The sequence below is a fragment of the Lissotriton helveticus genome, chromosome 7 (genome assembly GCF_964261635.1).
Source record: "Lissotriton helveticus chromosome 7, aLisHel1.1, whole genome shotgun sequence".
Lineage (NCBI taxonomy): Eukaryota > Metazoa > Chordata > Amphibia > Caudata > Salamandridae > Lissotriton > Lissotriton helveticus.
Window position 1 is genome coordinate 845,803,928 of NC_136068.1, and position 24,372 is coordinate 845,828,299.

Below are 24,372 nucleotides of genomic sequence, written 5' to 3' on the forward strand. Positions count from 1 at the left end.
CTTGCAAAGCCTTCTTCTAATGAATGAAACTTCCTGCAATAAATACTTTCCCATGCACTTTTTAAACACAGCCCCCTTTCAAGAGCCAAACATCGAACGCTACGCAGAATTTCATTATCATTGCTCACAACAAGGGGAGGCCGCCCTTGGCGGACTTTACAAGAGCTGCCAGCCCGTGGACACTCGAAATATGCTGAATGGTGGGTCGCTGTGAAAGCAATGCGCTCCGAAATTTTAAAATATGTTAGACAGTGGGGCGAGTCACCATATACGAAGTACAATATGTAGCAACTGATGCCAATTAAAAAGAAAGTGCTGCATTATTTGCGATGGTAAACATGCGGATATGGAGAGCTACTCGGCCTGGTCATTGGCTTGAAGCGCTATACACATTCTATAGTTCAGTGTAATACAAACTAGCAATGTGCCTAGACCACATAGAAAACTTAAAGCAGATGGAAAATAAACAAGCATTGGCATAGCCAATAGGTCTCATTTTCGGGACCTTATGTGTTTATTTTGAAGTTTTGGCTATGTTGTAGAGTATTGTGGCTGATGTGTTTTATGTAGAAAAATTCTGATAAAAAGTGTTATATGTTGGACTTGGTGGTAATATTTGGAGAGTATGTTGCATTTGCTATGCATTTGCTATGCCAATGCTTGTTCTTTTTACTTGCACCTTAGTTCCATCCTTTCACCATTTGTAGGTCGTTCATTGAGACAGTCCCTTTCATAGTTTCTTAGATAGCCATTAGTCTACTTTGTTTTTGAGTGAGAGTCCACTCACCTTTAATAGACATTTTATTATGCTACTTAACGTGAAGTTATGTGGATTTTCCAGCCACTTGTTAATTGTGGCATCTTCCTTTTCAGTCTTAATGATATGTGTTAGCCTTCAATTTTCTCATTCATTGATTTTGTTGATTTCTGGCTGTTAGACCCACTGAATTGCTGACATGGACCTCTGCCTTGCGTTCATTTCTTGATTTGTCATTATCTGCCCCTTCTTGCTGATGTAGCGATTAGAATATGGTTCACAAATTTGATTGATTCTGGTTTTTGTTGCAAATCCTGGTTGAATTTATTTATTTTTACCCATATCTTTCTGTCCACCGTCTTGTAGTGTTTATCAATTGTGTTGCACAATATATTTCGGAAGCAATTTCTGTTCAAAGTATCTGGCCTTTCTGTCAATGTTTCCGGCCATACCTAATTCGTTATGGCTTGTCCTTTTAAGTTTAACTCTGCTAGAACTTGCCTTGGGTTCATTTCTTCTTTACTGAGTTCATCAGTTTTGGAATTAACTCTAAGCATATACGGTAGGATACCTAATTGTGATGTTTTTTTAAAACTTATTTTTCACTCAATTGTATCACTACACTCACGTTGTTGTTCTGAATTGCATGTTGTTCCTTTGATTATGTTTTGCTTGTTATATATTGCAATTTGTATCTCCAGTATAGGCCACCTTTTTTAGGTCGAGCCTAACCAGTGTGCATGCACTGTCTGCAAGACTTCTTGTAATCACTAAAACAATGCTAGTCCTGCCTGCTGCTTGCCATAAGTACACTCATGTTTCACTCTTACTTCCTACCTCCTAACTCTTTTTGGCAGCTGATACCTCACTTCTGTTCGAGGCAGAGAAGCACCAGCCAAGTAAAGCCTCCTTATGGTTTCATTCTTTATCTGTTTTTTGGAGAACTCTTTTTTTCAAACTTGTTGCTCTCTGTCCATCAATGCTTGTTTTCTTTGTTTCCCCCTTCTTCTTCCCGTTATGAGCCCTACCCCCAGCCACCAAGCACAAACGCAGCATTTCCCTCAATCAGACTGCAATGCTTTAAGACTACAACTCTGTGTGAAATGATTATTAGACCTTATAAGTCAGTACAACTTAACTTGTTGCTCTGTCCCCGCACCCATTACTAATCACACATTTTACGGATACATTCAACGCCAAACTGTTTATATGATTGTCGAGTCTCTGATTATTTGGAAGTAATATGAGCAGTGAGCGTGGACAAGGCTTGGTTTGGATACACCTTTCACCTGAGCTGGAGGAGGCTTCTGGTGTGATTTTATTTGGTGTAGATACTCTCATCATTCTTTCTCATCACAGTATTGGTATACCCTTGCTTGCCATGGCACTTTTTGTCTACTAGCGCTCTGACATACAGCTCTCTCTTAGTATTTTAAAGCACCCATTTTACAGAAAATGTCGAATATAATTTTATCTGTACACATTTAGTAATGGGATGATTTTATATACAGTTTCTTTGCATCTATCTTATCTCCTTAAGATTTACACCACTTTAAAGAATACGCAAAGTCTTTGGCCAGCTCTGCCGTCTTGTGTTGTATTTTTCTATTCTACCTTGTTTGAACATGTGTCAAAGCCCGTGTCATCATCTGATCCTACAGAGGACATTCAGCCGTAGGAGCTCCGTAAACTGAGCTCTCTGGGTGACTAAATAGTTGGTGCAGCGTTGACAGGAAAGCATCCTTCAGAGTCAAGACCTGCCACATGCTTTCCAGCAAATGTAAATGCGACAGGTTTGAAATGACATCGCCCCTTTCTGCCAGCACTGACTCCATCCTTGCATTGAGGAAGCCTACTGTCCCAACATGAAACTTGAAATGTTGTAATTGGAGCCTTAAAAATCTGTATCTGTTAAATTGTAATTTAAAAACTTTTTTAAATGGTAAAGTTGGATTTTAAATTACTATTTTGAAAATTCCACTTTTAGTAAGTTGCCATTTGTCTGCCCATTGCCATTTGGTGCATGAAGCCTGTCCTAAGTCAAATGACTAGGTGTAGTTGGCAGACAGTGACACTATAGAGGGATTAAATGTGCCTAGATGGGCACCTAGCTGGCAGGATAGTGGAGTGGGTGGAGCTGGGTACCGCCCCACTTGCAACTGAATCGCCTGTGCTCTGCCTTCACACAGAAGGCGTGTCACCACTGCATTGTTCATGCAGTCAGCTTAGAGCCAGGGGAGGGGAGGCAGGAACCTTCAAGAATTTCAAAATGAATTCTCTAGCATGAAAATCTTCATTATGAAAATAGTAACTTCTCCTACTTCACTCATTGTGCGAAAGTGCCCTCCTTCTTGCATGGTATGCCCCCACTTTTTGCTGAATTGCTGATGTACTTTGACTGAGTGTGCCCTGGGCTCCTGCCAATCAGGTACCCAGAGCCTGTGTTCCTTCCCTAAATTGCATTGAAGCCTAAACCCAATTAACATCTCTGGCCACATGTCAGCCCCTGGTAAATGGTACCCTAGGTACCCAGGGCACTGTGACCAGAGAAGACCCCTAAGGGCTGCAGCACTTATTGTGCCACCCTTAGAGGCCCTGTGCCCTGACACACACACACTGCCTTGGCAGGTTGCGTGTCTTGGTGCAGAACAAAACAAAGAGTCAACATTGCACACATCCCTGTGCCATGCCCACAAAATACTGCCCTGGCATACATCCGTCACGCCTTTAGCTAGGTGCCATATGCCAGTGGTGAGGGTACAGGTGCATGAGCCCTGTACCCCTACAGTACCGAGGGCCATTTCTGGGCACTGTAAGTGTAGTGCTGCCATTAAGAGTATATGGTGCTGGGAGGTCGTCATAACGAACTCCATAGCACCATAATGGCTACACTGAAGACTGAGAAATTTGGTATTAAACTTCTCAGCACATTAAACCCACACTGTGGGATTTAATGTAAAATGCACAACAGAGGGCATCTTAGAGATTCCCCCTGAAACTTGACCAACTCCCAGAGACCTGACTGAGTGGCTGCAGAGGCTGCCACCACCAGACATGTTTCTGGACCCCTGGGTTGAGAGCTTGCCGCTCTCGGGGGCCTGAAACAATGCACATCCTGGGACGAGGTGCCAAGCCTCCTCCCCTAGGATGGTCATGGTTCACAAAGGAGAGGCTTCAAAGGCATACCGCCTTTGTGAGCTTCTCCAGGCCACTTGCTGTACTCAGCACCTGGTCCCCAATGGTTCTACCCCCCCTTTGGGCGGGAGACTCGGTGGGAAAAACAAAGTGAGGAAGAGAGGTGTGCCCACCTCTGCCAACTCCACCCCTAGGGTGGGGGAGGCGAGGTGAAGCACAAACTCGAGTCCCCACCATCTTGAGGATGGGGGACCCAGCCAACCAGGGACAGGCTCCTGCCCCCCTCCTACTGGGGAGTGGCAGAATTGGGGGTGTACCCACTCCAGAGAAGGATGGGTCCCTGTCCTTACCTACCTGTAAACACCCCTAAATTTAATTTTATGGGGCACCCTCAACCTTCCTTCCTCAGATCCTGATTCCAAAACTACAAGAAGAAAGAAGACCTGCCGTGCAGCTGCTAACAAGAAAACGACACCAACTGACTTGGCCCCAGCCCTACCGGCCTTTCGACCCTCGTACCTGCTCCTGCTAAACCCCGGCGTCTCCTGTGGTCAGCAACCTCAAGAACCCCAGAGGACCTGACTGCCTTGCTAAACCAAAGACTGGGACTCCCACGAGCAGTGGTTCTGCTCAAATATCTACAACTCCTGGTGCCAGCCAGAAACCACGAATCCAGCACAGTCTGCACCCGCCGAGCCAGCCCGCCCTGTGCCAGAGTGAACAAAGACCACGAGGACGTCCCCTTGGCGACTGTGACCAAGAATCCAGCACCCAAGGACTCCCCTCGATGCTCCTGATGACGCCTGCAGCCTCAACACCAGGGACCCCTCCAACCGGGATCAGCAGAAGGTACGATTTCCCGACGCCTAAAAACACCCTTGCACCCGGCGCCCCCAGCCCCCTGTGCCCAACTCCTGGGTGTCTACCCAACCTACAGTTTACCAAGTTACCCCTCAAAGTGGTGGTCGCACCTGAAGAATCTCTGTCCCCGAGCTTGCAGTCTTTGTTCGCCACGCAGCTTTTCCATAGAAATCCATTGGGCGCCCGACGGCCCAAAAGCAGCCTGCACCCAGCCGCCCCAGTGTCGCTTGGAGTGCACCATCTGTCCTGTTCAACTTCCCCACTTGCCCTGAGCAAGTGACCAGGAGCTCAGCTCCCACAGCCGTGTGGCCTTCTTGCGAGCAGCCACCAATCGAAGGCCCCCTACCCACCATAGGCTAACATTGGGCCTACCCTCTCTGTACCCAGCTGCTCCTGTGCCGCTGAGGGTGTAACTACAGTACCTACCTGACCCTGGGAAACCCCTGAGTCATACCCCAGAACCTTAACTCTGCCAGTCGAGTACTTACCTGAAAGACGATAACTTACATTTTCTCCATAGGGTAACATTGACTGGTTTTCACTTGGAAATTCTTCTAAGTGCTGAGTTTTGAAACTTTGAAATATTCTCTAAAAACCGAATGATCAACAAAAACGAAATTACTGACTTGTTACCAGGAGAGGTCCCAGTGCTGGATCCTAGCACCCAGCACTGGCCAGAAAAAGTGATAATAACTGTGATTTTCCGATAACCTGATTTTGCTCCGTAGGATAACATTGGCTGGTTTTTGACAGAAATTCTTTAAGTATCGATTTTTGAAACATACAAATATTCCTTAAAAATCGCCTGTTTAACAAGAACGATTTCCTTCAACTGTTTTCAGGAAATGCACCAGGGCTGAATCCAGGATCCAGCCCTGAGTAAGAAAGACGTACGTAAAGTAAATGATATTGCAGTTTGCTTAAAATTCCCATTGAGCTCAATGTTATTATTGTGTTAAGTTTGTGTTGCATATTGCAACAACTGTATCTATTGCATCTAAAAGTCTATTGCTCATTGAAAGTATTCAACTGTAGCATCTCATTCTGAGAAAGTATTTTCATATCAACCTGTGCTTCTAAAATAAAATAACAAGTATATTTTTTATACAAACCAATTGGCCTAGAGTTCAGTCCTTCAGTGTGTGAGACCATTTGCTGACTGAGTGTGTACATCAAATGCTTTACACCGTCCTCTGATACTGCCTTACTGCTTGAGCAAGCTACCACTTTATAGAGTAAGGTTTAATCTAACTTTAACCTCTGCTAAACATCTGGGGACTGCTGGACTCTGTACATACTGTACCTTACTTTGGTGCAGTTTATACAGAGCCATTTCTTACACTCATGCATATTTTTCAGGCAGCCACTCTGTATGTAATATTGCCTCATAGCTTGCTGTCTCTTCATTCTTTCATGATCACTCATATGTAACTTTGCCTGCCTCCACCTTCAACCTCTGCTAGTTTTGGCCCTCCTGGAATAAACGCCTATCGTGTCATTCGTATGGAACCTGGCACTGCTTTCAGTTTCTGCTATAGTTTATTATAAAGACAAGTGGGCATTGAAACAACTCTTATTTTCTTTAATAAGCCAAAAACCCACTGGACTGATGGAGTTTCTGGCCGCTAAGCCTGCAATTCACAAAATTATAGATGATTGTGAACTACAAAATCAATAGTCACAATGTATCAAAGGCACACTGTGAATCACAAAATATCTTTGTGGATCACATTGTACTTTTTGCAACTTATTCTAAGTCTTAGGAAAGGGGATTTGAAATGGACCCCCCCCACCCCATTCCCCCCCCAAAGATTGACAACTGAATGCAGCAAAGTAACAATGGTTTGTGGCTGCAGTTCCAGTCACAAACCATTGATTGGATACCTATACCCCAAAAGGGTTGTATCAGTTTGTAAAGTGTCAGTATGATTGACAGCTTCCACTGTTCCACTTTGTGACACAGGCTGAAAACAAAATCAGCATTTTGCTATTTCGCATACAGTAGTGGAGGTTTTGTGTTCCTCACGGCGCTCCATTTCTCCTTTTCCAGCTTTTTCAGTAGGATTCACAAACAGAATAATTGTTTTCTTTGCTCCTGCCTGTTGCTTTTTATTAGGTGGTAAATTAACAATATAAAATACAAACAAACAATATTTTTTCTAAATAGCAGGTTAGCTAGGTATCAAAAGAAACCATTCATAAATAATACTATCATCTTGTCTTTTGAAAATCTTTCCTCAAATCAAATGGAGAACGGTATCTATATCATATACAACAAACTAAGAAATAGAACATTTTTAAAGTGCAAAGTGGATTCAACCTTACAAAAGCACAGAACAAAGTTTAAACTTAAAGTGCATAGCTTCCAGTAAGACTTGTGGTATACTTGTCATACATATTTAGAGTGTAAAGTGACAGAATCCTGTCTCATAAATGTAAATGCAAATCTTACTGAAAGTTCATTTAGAACTGCAACAAATCCGTACATCTGCAGTGCAAAATAAGCCCAATAGACGCACAGCTGTTCCAAACAGTGACTGATTGGCAACTGAGCCTTTGTACAACTGAGCCTTTGTACATCCAAGCCTAGTGTTCACTGTCTAATCTATTTGGTAATGCCCTGAAGAAAAGAAACAAGAGAGAGAAACAAATATAAATATAATCCATGCCGAACGACACCATAGAGCACCAATCTAAGTCCTGATCCCTATCCAATCTGCATGATTATTCTCTTTTGAACATCACAGCACTTCTCATTTAGTTAGTCTGTTTTCCATTTATTGCCTGCTTTCAGCTTTTCTTTAAAAAGTGTGAAGTTCCTATAGCACATGCAAAAATGCTGATTTCCTCATGGCCGACCACTCTGTAGGCTGACATTTTGTTTGTTTATGTTAATGAGTGCAGTCATTACAATATAGCCCTTTGCAGTGTACACTTATTATCTACAAAGGTGGAAGCTTAATGTCAACATGTGGCTAGTGCTGACACATTTTGCACCATGCTAGTTTCCTCTTGCAGTAGTCTTAGTATTTCTAAAGTGTTTTATTTTTAAAACATGAGATAAAAGCAGTGGTTACACAGTATACAAATCCCGGGATTTGACCATTGATTAGGAGAGGTCTTCATGCTAGAGCTATTGCCAGATGTCATGTCAGATTGCCCAGTTCATGCTTGATTGTTCAGTCAATGGCTCTCAGAGAACTGACTTTAGAAGCCATGCAGAAGGAGCCCATCACCGAAAGTGCATATTTTGGATTCCTCAGCAGGACTCTGATAAAGGATAGATGAAGCCAGCTATTCAAACGTATGATATGCGAACCAGCCTAAGAAACTATAAAACTGAAAAGGCAGGTTTGCTATATAATGCTGTAGCTAGAATGTAGCTCAGTGTTTAGAAATAGCTTTAGGGTGTTAGGATGTCAGACACTTACAAAAAATGCTTCAAATGTTGATCTTGTTTTCACTAACTATGCTTTTCCAGGCATTCTATTGCACTGCTACATTGATAATGATAGACTGACTAACTATCTTTTCAGTGAACTTATTATTTGTTCGAAAATCATACAAATATTGACAGTGAAACCCTACAGCAGCTCATCCCCAAGGTTATGAAAAAAGGGAAAAATACCCTAGAATGTGTGCACACAATCTAACCACCCACTGTCAAGGTACAGTCCATAAAGAACTTAATAATGTTTAACATAAAAGCGTGATCCGTGCACCACCACATCAATAATATAACAAATTACAAAGTCTGTAGCCATGGTTTGTTCTTTAAGTACTCTTTTTTATTGAATAAACATATAATGCAAAGTTGACTAGCCAAAGCGTTTCGTCCAATATAATGGAATTCTACAGGGCAAAGGCGAGTTCATAAAAAAATGAGGGGCCATAGTATCTGTGGCAAATGCAGATGGTCAGTGTGTGTTCAACTCACTGGACACTAGACCAATCAATCACTCCATTAGTGGTATAAAATAGTTGCAAGCAGCTATGTCCTATGGTCAGGGTAAACAGCTGGATCAAAACACAATTAAAACGGTCCAAAGTACATATATCAATCATCTCAGCACCATGATAAGCGGCGAAGCCAAATGCACAGGGAAGTCTTCTTTCTGCCCTTGGTTTGGGGGATCAAGGATGGAAAGAAGACTTCCCGTGAATTTGGCTTCGGCGTTTATGATGGTGCTGTTTGGTCAATAAAAAAGAGGACTTGAAGAACAAACCTTGGATGCAGAATTTGTAATTTATTATGTTATTATTTGTTCTCTTACATTTGATATCAACATACTGTCTTATTACTTCAAATATATATGTCTGATTTGCTTTAATATGTTTGTTTGATGTATTCAGTGCATCGAGGTGCTGTGGAACTAAATTTGTTTGACTACATTTATTTTGATTGCTCTTTTTTGTGATCTGGTGCCTTGGAAATGTGTTATTATGTAAGTGATGATCTGTGAGCCAGAGTGTGCAATTTCCTACAATAAACTAACAGGAAAACTGCACACAGGCACGCTTTAATCACATCTGCTTGATTCAACTTTATTTTCCTTTTTTAGACTCACTTAATTTTTTATGATAACACAACAGCAATCCCCCAGTCAAGGTGGTTCAGCAACTAGACTTTAAAAGTCTTGTTGCCTCCTCCGCACATGCCTGGTTCCCACCTCTCCCCACATTCTGCTATTGTGTGGCTGAGGTGCCATGCTGTTGATGGCTCATGTACATGGCTAGCCCAGGTTACCACAGTAAGTTGTGCTGTCGTGTCTGGTGGGTGGGCATGTTGTTTGGCATGTTGCATGTGAGTTTGTGACGTGTGCATTACCAGAGTTGTGAGTTGCATGTTTGTGGAGTTGGGGTGTGTGGTACTTACCAACGAGCAGAGCATTTCCGTAGGTGTCATCCTGGAAGCGCCGGTTGAGGATGGACTGTCAGAAGATGTAGTAATCATGCACACTGCCTGGGTAGTTGGTGACGACATTGGTGAAGAGTCCCCGGTGGTCCACTGTTGCCTGCACATTGATGGAATGTGTGTGCTTTCTGTAGCGGTACTTGTATGCAGTGTTGGCAGGGTGCACAAGTAGGACATGTGTGCAGTCAATTGCCCCCAACATGTGCTGGAAGCCAGCTATGGCAAAGAAGCCTTGCTTGGTCTCCTGCTAGGATTCCTAACTTTATTACTACTAAATTGAGAAAAATCCTAATTGTAAGACATTCGGTATTCACAGAAGGCATTAAAGAGTCCTAAAGTTAGGAGTCCTAACTTTACTACTACTAAATTGAGAAAAATCCTAACTTTAAGACTTTCGGTATTCACAGACGGCATTTAGGAGTCCTAAAGTTAGGACTCCAAACTTCTGTGAATACCGAAATCAGTAAGTGTCTTCTGTAAATACCAAAATGAGTAAGTACCTTCTGTGAATACTAAAATGGTAGTAAGTTTAGGATTTTGTCTTAAGTTAGTTCTGTGAATCACGCCCATTGTCTTTGCTGATTTGATTTTACTTACATTGTAGGACCAAGTATTGTTTCTGGAACAAAATAATATTCTTTTGCAACTTCTTAGAATATTGGGAATATTGATCTATGACGTGTCTTTTGCTTTGAGGTTGCTGGATATTAATACATACCACGCCGCCTTACAAAGTTGTGTTTGCAAATGAGTCAAAATAACTTAAGATTTGCAGTTTTGATTGCTCCTGCATGTTTGTAAACTATTTTGAAGAATCGGTCTGCTTAATGAGGATAAAGTTGATGGTTTGTTTATGGTCACCATGTTAGCCTACCATTTTGTGGACCTAATTTCGCTGATTCCATCAGACTGCAGGTGTATTTATTTTCTCAGTACTGTCAATCTGCTGATGCAGAAACCAGACACTCTACATTTCTGACGTAAGCAAAAACAGGCCCCGAAATGGTTGCAGCTCTATAGGAACAATAGTATGGTAACTTAGGAGGAAAAAAATACATATTACACAAAGGAAAAAAAAAAGTGAAAGGTTCTTATAAGTTATTTTACAATATATCATAAGGATGTCTAACTTGAATTTAATTTTTAAATGCATTGTCTGGTTTCCGTGGGATTATTTTTATTAGCAACGTTAATTGTGTCATCAAAACAACCAACCAACAAAAAAGCATTAGTATTTCATAGTTGGCTGAATCAAGTTTGAAATTCCAGCTAACTGCCTAAAGATTGTCTTAAACAACAGATTTAAAGGGCACAAGTGATTTGAACGAGGGCCAAGTTATTACCTTTGGTGGACCGTAAACTTTCATTTCCTTTGATGTCAATCGCACAACTTTATAAAGCACAATAAAAAAAATCACGCATCAACAACAGGCAAGATTGGATATTGGTGTTCATTAACTACAGATACAGTAGTTGGTCATACACATGGCAGACAAAAAGACACAATTAATATACTCTGATAAAGCGACAGAACTCATCACATAGCGGTTTGGAATGTGTACCTGAAAGACAAAACTCTGTTCAGGTTGTTCTTTATTTATATTATTCTGGATAATTGGAACATGCTATTTGTAGTAACATAGAAACTATTTACATGATGTTGCTTTGCATTATTCTAATGTTTTGATCTTATCTAACAACTCCATGGAAAAAGCAGGGCATGCTCATTGATGCAATGAGTTTCCTGTGCCTCCTAGCATTCCTGGAGCAAACAGTGAAAATTGAGGAGTTTGATGAATATCATGCACATTGCCTTTCTGCAGGTGGGCAGTTTGATGCAAGTTTTAGCATGCACATTTGCTCTGCTATTGTACGCGTCACAATGAAATATTTAAATAAACCATTTATTTCCCACCTCTGTCGTATCTTCCAATCAGGGCTAGCGGTGTCTCTTGTTCACTCACCAAAAGGATTTCGATAAGTTACAAATCATGTTACACAGCATAAGCCAGGCAAATGGGCTCAGTTTCATTTGCTAAATATACTATGCCCATTTTATTTTGATGTTCACAAAACCTAATTTGAAAGTTTGCTACTCAACCAAACCTAAAGAAATGTATTGCGTGCGGTTTTACATTGCTGGCTAAAAAACTCTGGTAGAATGGCCAGAATGGCATACCCCCGAGAACTGTTTTGGGAGACAATTGTATGCCACATTCTGCATAAGGTTTGGAAAAGAAGTCTGCAAACACTGTATTAATCTGTCTCAAGCCAAACATTAATACGCCAGGTATGTGAAGTCAAGCAAATCTGTACCATAAAGCAGCATGAGACCAAGATTGGGCATTGTGACCCAGATTACAGCCAGAACAATGTCATAATCCCTTATTTCTTACAAAACAGTTAAACACTTGGACTTGCTACCTGTCCACGTCTATGCCTTTTAATGGTTACATCTATGCAATCATAGTGGTTGTGAAAGTAAACAAAATAAAATAAAAAATAGCAAATGTTGCCTTCGCAATGCAATTGTTCTGACATGAACAGAATCGATAAACAGGGTATAATTACCAATATTTTAAATAGCCACATTGGTTTGACCGCAATAATGTGTTAATGTATTTTTAAATAATATCTTGTTTAAATTGTCGAGACAGTAATACTTGGTTCATTGAATTGCAATATACAAAGAGGTGAAATAAATAGCTTGTATAATTATATATATAATATATATATAATATAGCTGGTTTTAAAATAGTCCTTTATCATTGGTGTACTAGATCAAGAAGTCCTTTCAATGTAGTAGCAGCATTCTCTGGAACTGAGCGCAATGCAGGATCACACATTGTGACACCTTATGTCGAAAAGATAGAGGAAGAATTGGGCATTGAGTACTCAACAGAAACTCAACAACTTGACGTGCACCCCTTGATTCCTTGAGACAATCTGCAGTACACAATAAATAGATTACTGCAAATTAGAGTCATCAGTCATACTTTGGAAAGAACTTTTGCTTTCTTTGGTTTACTTCTGGGAATACGATTGACGTTGTCCATAGCTAATAAGAGTCCCACCTCCAGTCAACTTAAATAGAACAGTTCATTTTTCAAGTCACAATAAAGTCCTATAGGTTTCCCCAGCTTTTCATTTTCATTTCAAAACAATAAGTACAAAAATAAAGCTTCTTCCTTTTTAATGTAAAAATATTCCTCTGATGCAGTTTTGTGGTCTGATGTGATAATTTATATATTTTCTCCTCCTTTATCCTGTATTTGCGGGCCGTAGTCGTTTAGTCCTCTTGGTAACTGTGGTATATTTGAAAGGTTTCTGTAGCTCAACGATACCTTTTGGGTATCTCTTCATAAAATGAACATCTTGCTGGTTTTCCCGCGTTTTGGGGCCCTTTCGCGGTCTTCCTCTTTTGGTAAAACCAACGTACCATCCGGAGTATTTTGCAGACATCAATGCCGTGTAATTGTTTTCAAGCACTTTTTCGATAAAAACGCACTCTTTGCTGGTGCCATCAGGCTGCAAAAAAAACCAACAGAAAAGGAAAAATCAGCGATTTAAATCCATTATGTAAAATTTGCATAGCTTTGATAACAAACCACAGAATGCCTAATCAAGATATTTCAGTAAGATTAGCACTGGAGGTTAATTAAACAGAGAACTGCCATCTTTGAATTTGGGACATTTGAAAAAGGTGGTTGCAGTGTAAAGCGAAAGCATCCCTGAAAATGATTTGGGAAATTTAACATACCAAAAGGACTGGCAAACTGTTATATCGATCCATGCATATTTGTTTTTCATATGTGCTGCCTGCTGAAAATTGTACGTATCGTCGAAAAATCCAGAATTCTTATGTTGCATAAGAGCATTTACCTGATCCATGGCCAGATGTAGGAAACACTAGTTGCAAAATACTGTTCGCAGATTGCGAACAGTATCTTTGTGACCAGTGTGGAATTTTTCAAACCGACATATGTACTAATAGGTCAGTTCTGTAAACTCTGAATGACAGTCAGTCCCAATCTGACCTACCTCGTCAACTAATGTAAAGGAGGTAGGCTGCAAATTGTTGCTCACTAGATTGGTGACCATCAAAGGAATGGTGGTGTGCTGGATCGCTTTCTGAATAATAGTTTTTTTCTGAATGCAGCCCATTATTGTTAAAGGAAATGGGGTTGTGATTAAAAAAAAAGTTTTTTCAGAATCTTTAAAGTTTGGGAGTAGACAATGGTCCAGCCCATCATTGCCTATTACCAAATAAACACTTTTGACATTCACAAGATGGAAAGGGTCCCATGAGTGTGTGACATCACTTAGGCCTGTCTCATGGGAGGGGCGCATAAAGCATTGCCCTGGCAGTGATAAAGGGCTACTGCCCTTACCAAGAGTTAAGTAGCATGAGGGCAGTGGTGGAAACATACTGTTGTACATAAACTCATCATGTAATTTAACTTGATGGTGTACAGAGGAAAGATCTAAAACACTGAATACTCTGGCACCACCCAGGACAGACAACGCTTCTGAAACATAGGGTAAAGGTTTATGGTCTACCCATATGTTTGTTGAAGTCCCTGAGGTACACACACATTCTTATCTTCTTTGGTTGCCATATTAACAGGCACACGAAATTCTGAGGATTACATTTTCTCAATTACCCCATCTTCTAAGAGTTTACCAATTTCGCTTCTGAGAGGCTCCAAAATTAGATTAGGAACCCTCCTGTCTTTATGCACACATGGAAGACCATTGCTCTTTAAAATGATCTTATGCTCAAAGCCCTCTCAAAGACCCAGTTTGTTCCTCAATACTCAGGGAAAGCCTCATATATTTCTTTGCACTCACATTCACTAGACACTGATATAACCTGTTGAAGTGCATTAGGACAAAGTATATTTCCCATGTCACACTGGTGGCACCTCCCCAGCAAACTTGGCTATATAAACCTTACATACAGTCTCGTTGTCAACAAACTCAATTCTCATAACAACATAATCTATTACATCGATTCCTTAGCCTCCAAATCTTACAGGATTTATGTCAGGCGGTAATAAAACAACATGCTTGTCACCAAAACCTTTTTTTTCTCCATGTTTTTGTTGCTTACCATTGAGTATGGCGACCCTGAGTCTGCCACCACCATTATAATCCTTCCATCCAACTTAATACTGCCCTCAGACATGATGATTGGGCCAACATCCACTTCACTCATATCACGTTTATATTAAAAAACAACTTCCACATTTTTAGATTTCTCCCCTTTACAAACCCAAGCATAATGGCCCTTTTCCCCACATTTCCTACATGTAGAATTCCTTGCAAAGTAGTTCACGCTGTTTGAAGAATTATTCGGATTGCCACTCCTGTAGCATTTTAGTTCAAGCTCTCTAGATTCTTTGTTACAGCTGGACATTTTTCCTTCTTTACTCTCTTTCTGCACGAAAGCTCTCTCACTCATACTACCAGAGTCATCATTAGCTACATCAGCAATCGGTGTGTTACTTACAGTTTTTCCATTAACACACATTTACCATCCCATAAAATTGTACTTTCCATACTCTCAATTATGGCAACTGCCTCTTTGAGGTCTGGAGTTTTTGATATCATTTTTCATCGACCTTTATGTTGTTGGTACTTCATACCAATTGATCCCTGATCAATGTGTCTGTTAATAGACCAAAATCACAAGTACGAGCCAATGTTCTTAAGCACGCCACATATTTCCCAATGCTTTCCATCTGCCCTTGGGTTCTTGTAAAAAATGTATGATGTTCCAAAATTAAATTTACCCTGGTGTCCAAGTGCTTCTCCAGCTTAAGTACAGAAATGTCATAAATATCTCTCGGTTCCCCTTCTTAACCACCCAAGTTTAAAGTCTGCAAGCTATCATATATATTCTGACTTTCAACACAAAAGTTACGTAAGAGGAAACCTTGTTTCCTGGCTGCTGAAAATGTTCTCACCCCAATTGCTAGAAGGTATCAGTCAAACCATTTGTTCTAACGTTTCCAGGGAAGCAGTGGTTCACCCCTCTCTGGGAGAAAAGTTGGAGGTTGAGACATGCTAGCCGCAGCCAAATTTGTGAAAAGAGATCAAATAAATGGATAACAGATCGCCAGTTACTGTCTAGTTAATGATCAGGTGATGCTGATAATGCTGATTCTGCTAAAGGTTGTAACCGTGTTTGCCCACAATAAACAAACATAGTAGAACAATGAATAGAACCTCAAAAATCTCACTTAAATCAACATTGATGGGTTACAAATCCTTTCTGCACACAGGAGCACAATAGAGAAATGCGCGCAAAAGCTTGCAGGTAACTCCGGAAATTGTTCCCATTTTAAGAAGATGGCCGTCAGTTTAAAACACCTGTTCCAAGATGGTGCATCTGTAACACACACGTAACACAATGCACAAAAGGTCCATAGCATGCGAAGGAGGGTGAAACCCTAGCCTGCTTTGCACAGTTAAAGTTCAGACATGAGCCGTAGATTGCGTCCTTACTTCACGCAGTGCGAAGGTGTGTTACGGTTAAGGGGCTGTGGTGGTCGCCCACTTAGGGATAAAATAAAGGAAAACCCAAAACAAGGGAAATCTCTGTAATAAAGATGCAAGACTCACAATGGAAATCCTGGAAATTAAGAATGTGCTACGTGCTGAGCTGAACCTCCTCAATAAATGCTCATGAGTCTACAAGATAGGAGACGTTCGTGAAGGATGACTGTCCCCTCCCAGGCAGCTCCTCACTAGTGTTACATTCTGCTCAAAAAGGATCACGTACTTCAGGAGAGTGATGATAATATTTATGGGCAGGTCTTCAATAGACCACCATCCCAGGGCTGCTTCAGGCTTCAACTGCCAGCTCTGGAACCAAATTTGCACAATTTTATAAAGAACCCTTCATGCTTTTTCACAGAATAAGGCCCCAAGAACTCGCCCAAAATTATAGAATATATATTTTGTCAGAAAAAGGATAATAAGTACAGTGAGCAAGATTAGAGTAGAGTTGGCATAGACACATGAGAAAATCACATAAAAAAGTCTTGGGACTAACTAAAAGAAGAAACAGCCTTTAAGGCCGTATATACAAACCGTTTTTACAGTCACACATACACGATTCGGAGTTTGCAAATACAAAAACGCTTTTCTAAAAGTACTAGTTTTATTTAAAAAATCTGGAAACTTTCACTTACTCCTAAAATTGGATTATGACCACTTCCCGATTCAGTATTTGGAAGAGGCATGTTATAGGAGTCCCTTCCAAAGACTGATCCAATATGCAGTGTATCAATGATTTACAACCGAAATCTGTTAGCAAAACATTGAAAAGTTACTGACTCCCGAACAGCGGTGATCATCCGTCATGAAAAAGAATTCTGCAATGGAGTGGGCAGTGGTTCATGGGACCATGGTGAACTCTCAAGCAAACTTAAAAAAGAAAGTAAAATTATTTGTTATAAATCCAGCACTGTTTCCTTCAAGGAAAACTGGCTGCATTTAAAAGAAATGTTTATTGAAAAGCGTTCACAGACATGGTGGTCTGCTGATCCTAGGAGGCCACCATTCTTGTGATGGGTGTCACCTGGAGTGAGCCACAATAGTATTAACGGGTAGGCCACATTACAACCCACTCAGAATTGTAATTTTTTGAACCGAACTATTACTACATAGGTCAGTCTGTAAAATATTTTCATGATCACAATAAACTGTGGCAAATTGCAGCCAGTTTTTGGCGACCTGAAAATAGTACTTCTAGCCCTTACTACACAAAGAGGTGTTCTGGGGACAATCACAATCTCATCTCCTATCCTTTACTGCATTGCATTCACAGTCCTTATGTGTCATCAGAATGCATATTACATTTATGTAGCATCTTAAGTGGTCATTCTAAGCATATACACAGATGTCTTATAGCTCCTCTGTCCAGGGATTTTTCCCATTGGGAGTACATCAGAAGTCAGACCCCACCCTTCAAAAAAGGAGAACCCACTCTGGAATTTGCTTCTACTTACCTCAGCACCCAAACTGCTGAGCACGTTTAGGATCCATTTTCCCTGGTAGCACATACACAACGTCCGTGCATTAACCAGTCAAAATGTTATCAATCATTAGTGCATGTGGAAACATCACAAACATAGTGTATTTCTTTAGCTATCTGTAGTAGCAATTGTTTCTTTCACGGAATTCTAACAGAATTAAATGGATCTTAAAATCTGATTGACGGATGATGTCATTGGTTCGGGCTTCTGGTGTCATATATGCAAGCCTAGGAGACCTAGAGAGAGCCTTTACCAAACGACCCATCAAGGAAAAGAGATCAAATTCCTTTTCTGTCATGATGTTGAACCTTGAACAAAGCTTCTCATCCTTATGAGGCCACCAGTAGCTGCCTTCGCAACAAAGTATAAGCCTTTACTTGTCACGGTAGCTCAACACATTTCCTCAATGAATAAACTTAATTTTATCCTTTTTGTTATAGTATGATCTACATTTACCTGAAGGCTACAAGTATTTGGGTATGGTATTAGCAGTTTGTGTGTATGTTTGCCTAATGTCTGAGTGATAGTACGCATGGTGGGATCCTGACCTAGGAGTGTGTGTTTTTCTTTATTTGACTGTGGATATTGTTGATATCCAGGGCCCTGATCATGAGTCTGTCATAGGAGTAGGTGCTACTTATTGCACCATATAAAATCCAACTCCCCCGGGTTTAGAATTTACTGGGTGCAATAAATAGCATCTATTCGATGTTTTTCCTGAATAACATGCAGGTTTCGGTACCTACCGCTCCAAAATATGCATGTTACAGTAAATACTGTACTGTTTTCCCCTTTTGAATTCAGGCAGGTTTGCCCTGACGAAATTCAACGATGAGTGATATATTTAACACACTTGCTAATCTCAAAGTGCAGTAAATAACTCACAATTTGCAATTATGATCCCTGCACAAAGAGGGGGTTAAGCAGGGGTCAGAAAATAACAACTCACTCACGATCCGCATCTAAATATGTTGTTCTGGGTTGTCTTTACTGTGAGAGGCCCTCTACGTCCCCCACCAGATTCCTAAGGCATATAAACAGCTAGCCTTGTTGGGCTTCCCTTAGTTGTCTTATCTTGTTTCTCCATGCCAATGCTATCATTAAATATTGCACCTTTTGCAAACCATGGTTTTTATTTATTTAGGCATCTGCTGTTAGCTGGCAATTCGATTTTTTCTCAAGCCTTTACTATATTTGTGCATGACACTCTTGAGTAGATAGCATCAAGTAGAGTCTGTCATTGCTTGCGTGGTGACAGAGATCACGTCTTAGCATTTATGTACCGGCTTTCTGTAATTCAGTTGAATATCCTTTGATAGTTTGCAAGACTCTGCATTAGCTGGGGCAACCTTTTCTCATTTCTGTGTGCCTGCCCTTTGTTCAACTGCATCCTATGAGGATCTTGCTCTCAAGAAATTGAGGCATTCTAGGGTATTGCTTACAGTGTACATATAGCGGGTTTTGGGTCTGCCCCTTTCAGCCGCTCACTTTCTTCAGCGGCCCTCACTAACCCATTGGCTTGAGAGTTTGTCAATCACTCAGCCCAGTGAAGTTTTCATTTCTCAACTCATTCTATTGACTGTTTGATTATATCTGTCTTTTCTCGACTCGTGTACTTACACTGAACTTCAGCAGGGACTACTTTACAACTATGCACCTAGCTGTCTGCTTTTGCTGACTCCCTCATGTGTGTCTGGCTTTAATATGCTGCTACCGCTCCACGTGTTAGCACATAGAAACCCAAAGATATTGGCTTTGCTAATTCTTGTAACATCGGCAGTCTGTGGTGCTAGTGCTGAGAAACTTTGTGGATTGTCACCCGTTTTACATAACACAATACAACACGACTCAACTTCATGTGACAAAGGCAAGGATTAAATCTGATTTGGTTAATACTATAAACAATTCAGGAGATATAAAATAAAAATGGCATACATTTTTAATAAAGCAGATTAGTAATCCAATATAAAAATGTAAATCACAAGGCAATAGTGGCCTCTGTGCAGTTCAACAAAGAATCATCAGAGTTATACAGCCCACTCTTGCTTGTAGTACATAAACATGTTCTAAAACTGTAAAATTAGTTTGGGGCTGCAGGCACAATTCACTTAAAGGGTGTTCTGTAAGTTGTGTGGGTCAGCAGACCAAATTAATTTCTTAACGTTGACTTAAAACATTCACGAAAATCGCTGTCAACATGTTGTCTAAAGTAAACACAAAGTCCAGAGCACACGTAAAAGAGTTCTTTGAAACGTAATCACACAAGTAAGAGAAACAAGATCGACCATCAATAGTTGGTGTTTTTCTGGGTTTTATAGGTAATTGTGGTCCTCCTTCAAGAGGAAATTCAAAGAGAAAGAACCAGCCGACACGTGTTTTGTCAAACAGGAAGTTACCCGTGACTCTTCATGGCTGAACAAATGTATAAGGGGCAGTATCGGGGAACCGGTGATACTTCCAACCTGGTCCTGGTCGGGTTTATAAATAGCGAAAGGCCACCTGCGGCCAAAAAACGTAAGGAGTGACCAAATAAACGTCAAATGACAAGAAAAGACGGGCAGGTACTGCCGTCGAAATCTCCAAAAATGGTTCTAGCTGAGAAGCAGAGTGGAGTACTGAGCACAGTGCTGTTACCGGATACGGAAGCAGGACCACAATTACCTATGAAAATCAGAAAAACACCAACTACTGATGGTCGATCTTGTTTCTCTTACTTGTGTGATTTTGTTTCAAAGAACTCTTTTACGTGTGCTCTGGACTTTGTGTTTATGACTAATAGGGTGGATCTTTTCCCACTCTTTCTCAGGGGGTTTTGGGTTCCCCCTGACCAAGTAGCACCATTATCATTATTTGTATGTTCCTCCACTTTTGCCGCTACTTGATGTGCGCCACTTATTTCTGAATACTAAAACCCCTCGCAGAAATCTCATGTTGTCTAAAGTAACACATCACCTAATTTACAGTAAGCACACTCTTATTTCATTTCCAAAGGGGGAACGATGGGAGTCATTTCTTTCACACGTGTTTATGCTTATTTTAGGGCTGCGCACACCCAGTTTAGGAAGAAATACTGTGGTGCAGCTCACATGGAAGTATAGCAAAGCACTTTGTGCAAAGACATTCTCACAATAGAAGAACAATGTAGAACTCCCTGAAACAGTAAACGCATGCATGACTCCAGCACTAAGAAGAGCCTCGGGCCGTGGAGGCACAACCGGTCGAGATAAGGGTCCATATTTAACACCTCCCAAGGGGGCGCACCCAGAAGGCGGGAAGGACAGGAAACCCATGAAAAGCCGGTGCTGTGATTGGTGGGTGGCATTTGAACAGCTTAATTGCAAGGAGGACCTTTGTGCACACCATAGTTAAAGGGGCAAGGAGCAGCACAGGGTGCATATGCTGTTTGCCCCAGATGATTGAACTGGCACCCCCACCCCCAAGAACTGCCGACTGAGAAGACGCCGTGGATCCAGGCTCGGAACCCTGGAGGAGCACCATCTGGGTCGATGTTGTTGACTGTCTGTGTGCAAATTTCGCCGCGGTGCGAGGGAGGGCGGGGCTGGCGTGACGCTCAGGTACCCAGGATGGCTTCCGGCCATCATAATCACAGTGGGCGTGTGGTCATGACAGCTGGGAGCCGCCAGAACTCCGCCCACCTATTAATTGGCCCGCAAATGCGGGGAATTAACCGCGCGTGGGCGGAGCGGCAACGGTCGGACGGCTCCCGGCCGTCATGAGCACACGACTACCGTGACTCATGACGGCCGGGAGCCGTTATGAGCATCGATGAGGTTAAGGGCCCCGCAGGGTCAATGAGGCGACGGCGCTCCTGGCGGCACAAGAATAGGGAACCTCAGCTTATTACTACGGCTGTTAGGAATCTCGACTGAGTTTCCAGAGCTATTCTTTATGGGGAGTTCAACCTTTCATAGCTATTAGTCTTTTACTCCAAATATTACTTGCTGTTTTCCAAACAAACTCTTTATTGGTTCTCACTAGGATAGGTTAGGTCCTTTAGATTAAGATAGGGATTACTTCTTAATGGAACATGCTGGTATTTTGTATGCTTGTTCTAACTAACATTTTCTTGATATTTCTGTAAATGGATTTATTTGACTAATCTGAATAAAACGACAAAACTACAGAATAACCTCTTAAAGAGAAAATAAACCTTTAAAATGTCACCAAACGTCTCATTATTGACTGAATATCTAATGTTGAAGGCGATGTTTGTTTTAGAGATGTGTTTGGGTTGTGCTGCATTCTAATATGGTAGCAAAGATTCATCGACTCGAAGAGGTATGTAAATTGGAAGTTTGCTTAGTATGTTTGAAGTGGAGCTACTTATACAATTTCATGAGATTTCCGCGCTCACATACTTCACCTTTATTAGGGATGATGTACTATTCAAACAGGGTGTTCTATTTGAAGATATGGAAAGAAGACATACATTAGCAGTTTTTTTGAAAACCTTAAAGGGAAGTTAAAGGGAAAGGAATTTGTGTTGTGTGGACCTGTTATAATGAGTTTAAGGAATGCTGACGAGAAATGTGTAACCCAATGTTTAGACAATTCAGGGTCAAATGCATGTGCAGGAAGTGTGGCCCAAGTAATCCCCCTTGTGTGGCTGAGCTATAGCCATGCAAGGAAGCGAAACCCCAAATGTACCCTACCTTTACATCTAGGTAAACCCTGACATGTTTATAAGTAACAGTTCAACCGTTTCTTAGCTGTAGTTGGCACATTGAAAAAGAGACACATTTCTAACAAAACATGGACACATGAATAGATACCAATCATTTATGGACACTTATGACATGTAAGATAGTTGAACAAAGGTCAGCCTGACAGACACACTTCCTGTTCAGGTCAGGCAGCCAGGCATTGTACATGAGCCTAAATTGGCAGGCACCTGAGCTGAAATGTGCCTGACTGAAGAGTTCACATCCCTGTGGGCGTGAGCTCCTCAGCCCAGCAAAGCGCTTGTCAAATAGCGATGTGGGGTCAGCAAGTCTCACTCAACCCATCCCACTCTGTGACAAGAGAGGGACTGCCGCCTCCTCTCATTAGCTGACCCATAACAATGTCAGCCAATGAGAGAAGGTTGCAGTCCCAATCCTACATGAACCACCAAGGCTTGCCTCCCACCACCTGATGTCACCTCCAGGGGCCCAGTAAATTCTTTTTTAATGCTCGGTGCATATGTGTATGTATGAATGTATGTATATTTGTGCATGCATGCTGTGAATAGGTGTGTGCATGGTTATATGCTTCTGAACGGTGGGTGTATGTGTGCATGCCTGAGAATGTATGGATGTCATTGAGTGTGCATGTAGATGGGTCAGTGTGAGTGTGTGTTTGACCTGACCGAACCCCCATGCTCCTTTTACCAGCTTCACTGATCCCGTCCCAAGATTCCTATAGTTAGTGTGCACCTCGTTATTTACCAAAATTAGACACATTAGATATAGATCTAACAGCCATAAAATACCTAAATCTCCCCAATCCTTTCAAGAAATTACAATGATGGAATTTCATCCAACCATCCATTGTAAAAGAAAGCGGTGAGGATGGCTTTTTATTAGATATTTAAGATAATTTTTCCATCAACATCAGCAGTGATCCCTGTCAGAAACATAATAAATAATTCCTTGTCCAAGAGACATTCTACAGAGGACCTAAAGAAAACATACATACGCCCGTTACTCAAGAAAAACAACTTGAACTCACAAGACCCTAACAATTACACTCCAATATCCTATTTTTGGCTAACTATTGGAAAGAGCAACATTTCTACAGATCTTGAAGTTTGTAGAAGAAACTCATTCGCTTTGGGACAACCATACTGAATTTCACCCAGGAAAAGGGACTGAATCAGCTCTAATCACAATTTGGATGATTTAAAAAACACATTTTACAATAAACACTGAATCTGCCTTACTACTTTTAGTGCTGCGTGAAAAGGGGACTGTGATATCCTGTGGGTGTCACCTTCTTACATAGAACTTTCATATGTCATGTTAGAATGTTTGGAGCATGAAGTCAGGACATTCTATGTGATGATTTGGAAGTAAACTAGGACAGTTATTCCAGAGCTGACCTGCTAGTTGATGGATGGGATTCTTAATGCATTAAACTTAAAAGAATTTATCTACATGTCTTCAGTCTCATGATTGGACTTACTTCACTGGCGTAGTCGGCAGCGCAAAGAATCTCAACACAGAAGATTGGTGAGAAGCATTTATGATTTAAACCTCTTGGGAACTTTAAAACTTCTGAGGTTTCTTCAATCTTTATAAAACATAGGATTGGGAGCATCGCCGCTTTAACACCCTGGCACTTTCATAACATCAGATAATTTGTGGGTGGCTTGACAACTTATCGGTGTGGGCTCATCCTATGTTGTGAATTGATATGTTCCATTTTCTGGAGACTAGCAGGATATATTTATTGGCTGTCATTTTTAAGAGGATCTTTAACTAAGAACACCTCATTTATAAGAGGATCTTTAAATAAGAGTACTCATTGGCATTGGTTCATAGTACAAGTAGACTGGAAATAGCTGGCAAAAGACTTTCATTTATACTTCTGATAATGTGCACAAGATTTGTATAAGAAGAAGGTTATTGTGAAAAGAAAGGACAGTGTGCTGGGGTCAG

General features: G+C 41.1%; 1 protein-coding gene across 1 annotated transcript in view; it reads right to left on the reverse strand.

Moving 5' to 3' along the window:
- Window positions 1–11,101: 11,101 nt before the first annotated feature.
- FGF18 (fibroblast growth factor 18) overlaps window positions 11,102–24,372 on the reverse strand; it is a 623,159-nt gene continuing 609,888 nt past the window's right edge. Inside the window, exon 4 of the mRNA XM_078653356.1 lies at window positions 11,102–13,196. Within this exon, the coding sequence (XP_078509482.1) occupies window positions 12,930–13,196 (267 nt within the window). The 3' untranslated portion in view covers window positions 11,102–12,929. The remainder of the gene's footprint in view (window positions 13,197–24,372) is intronic.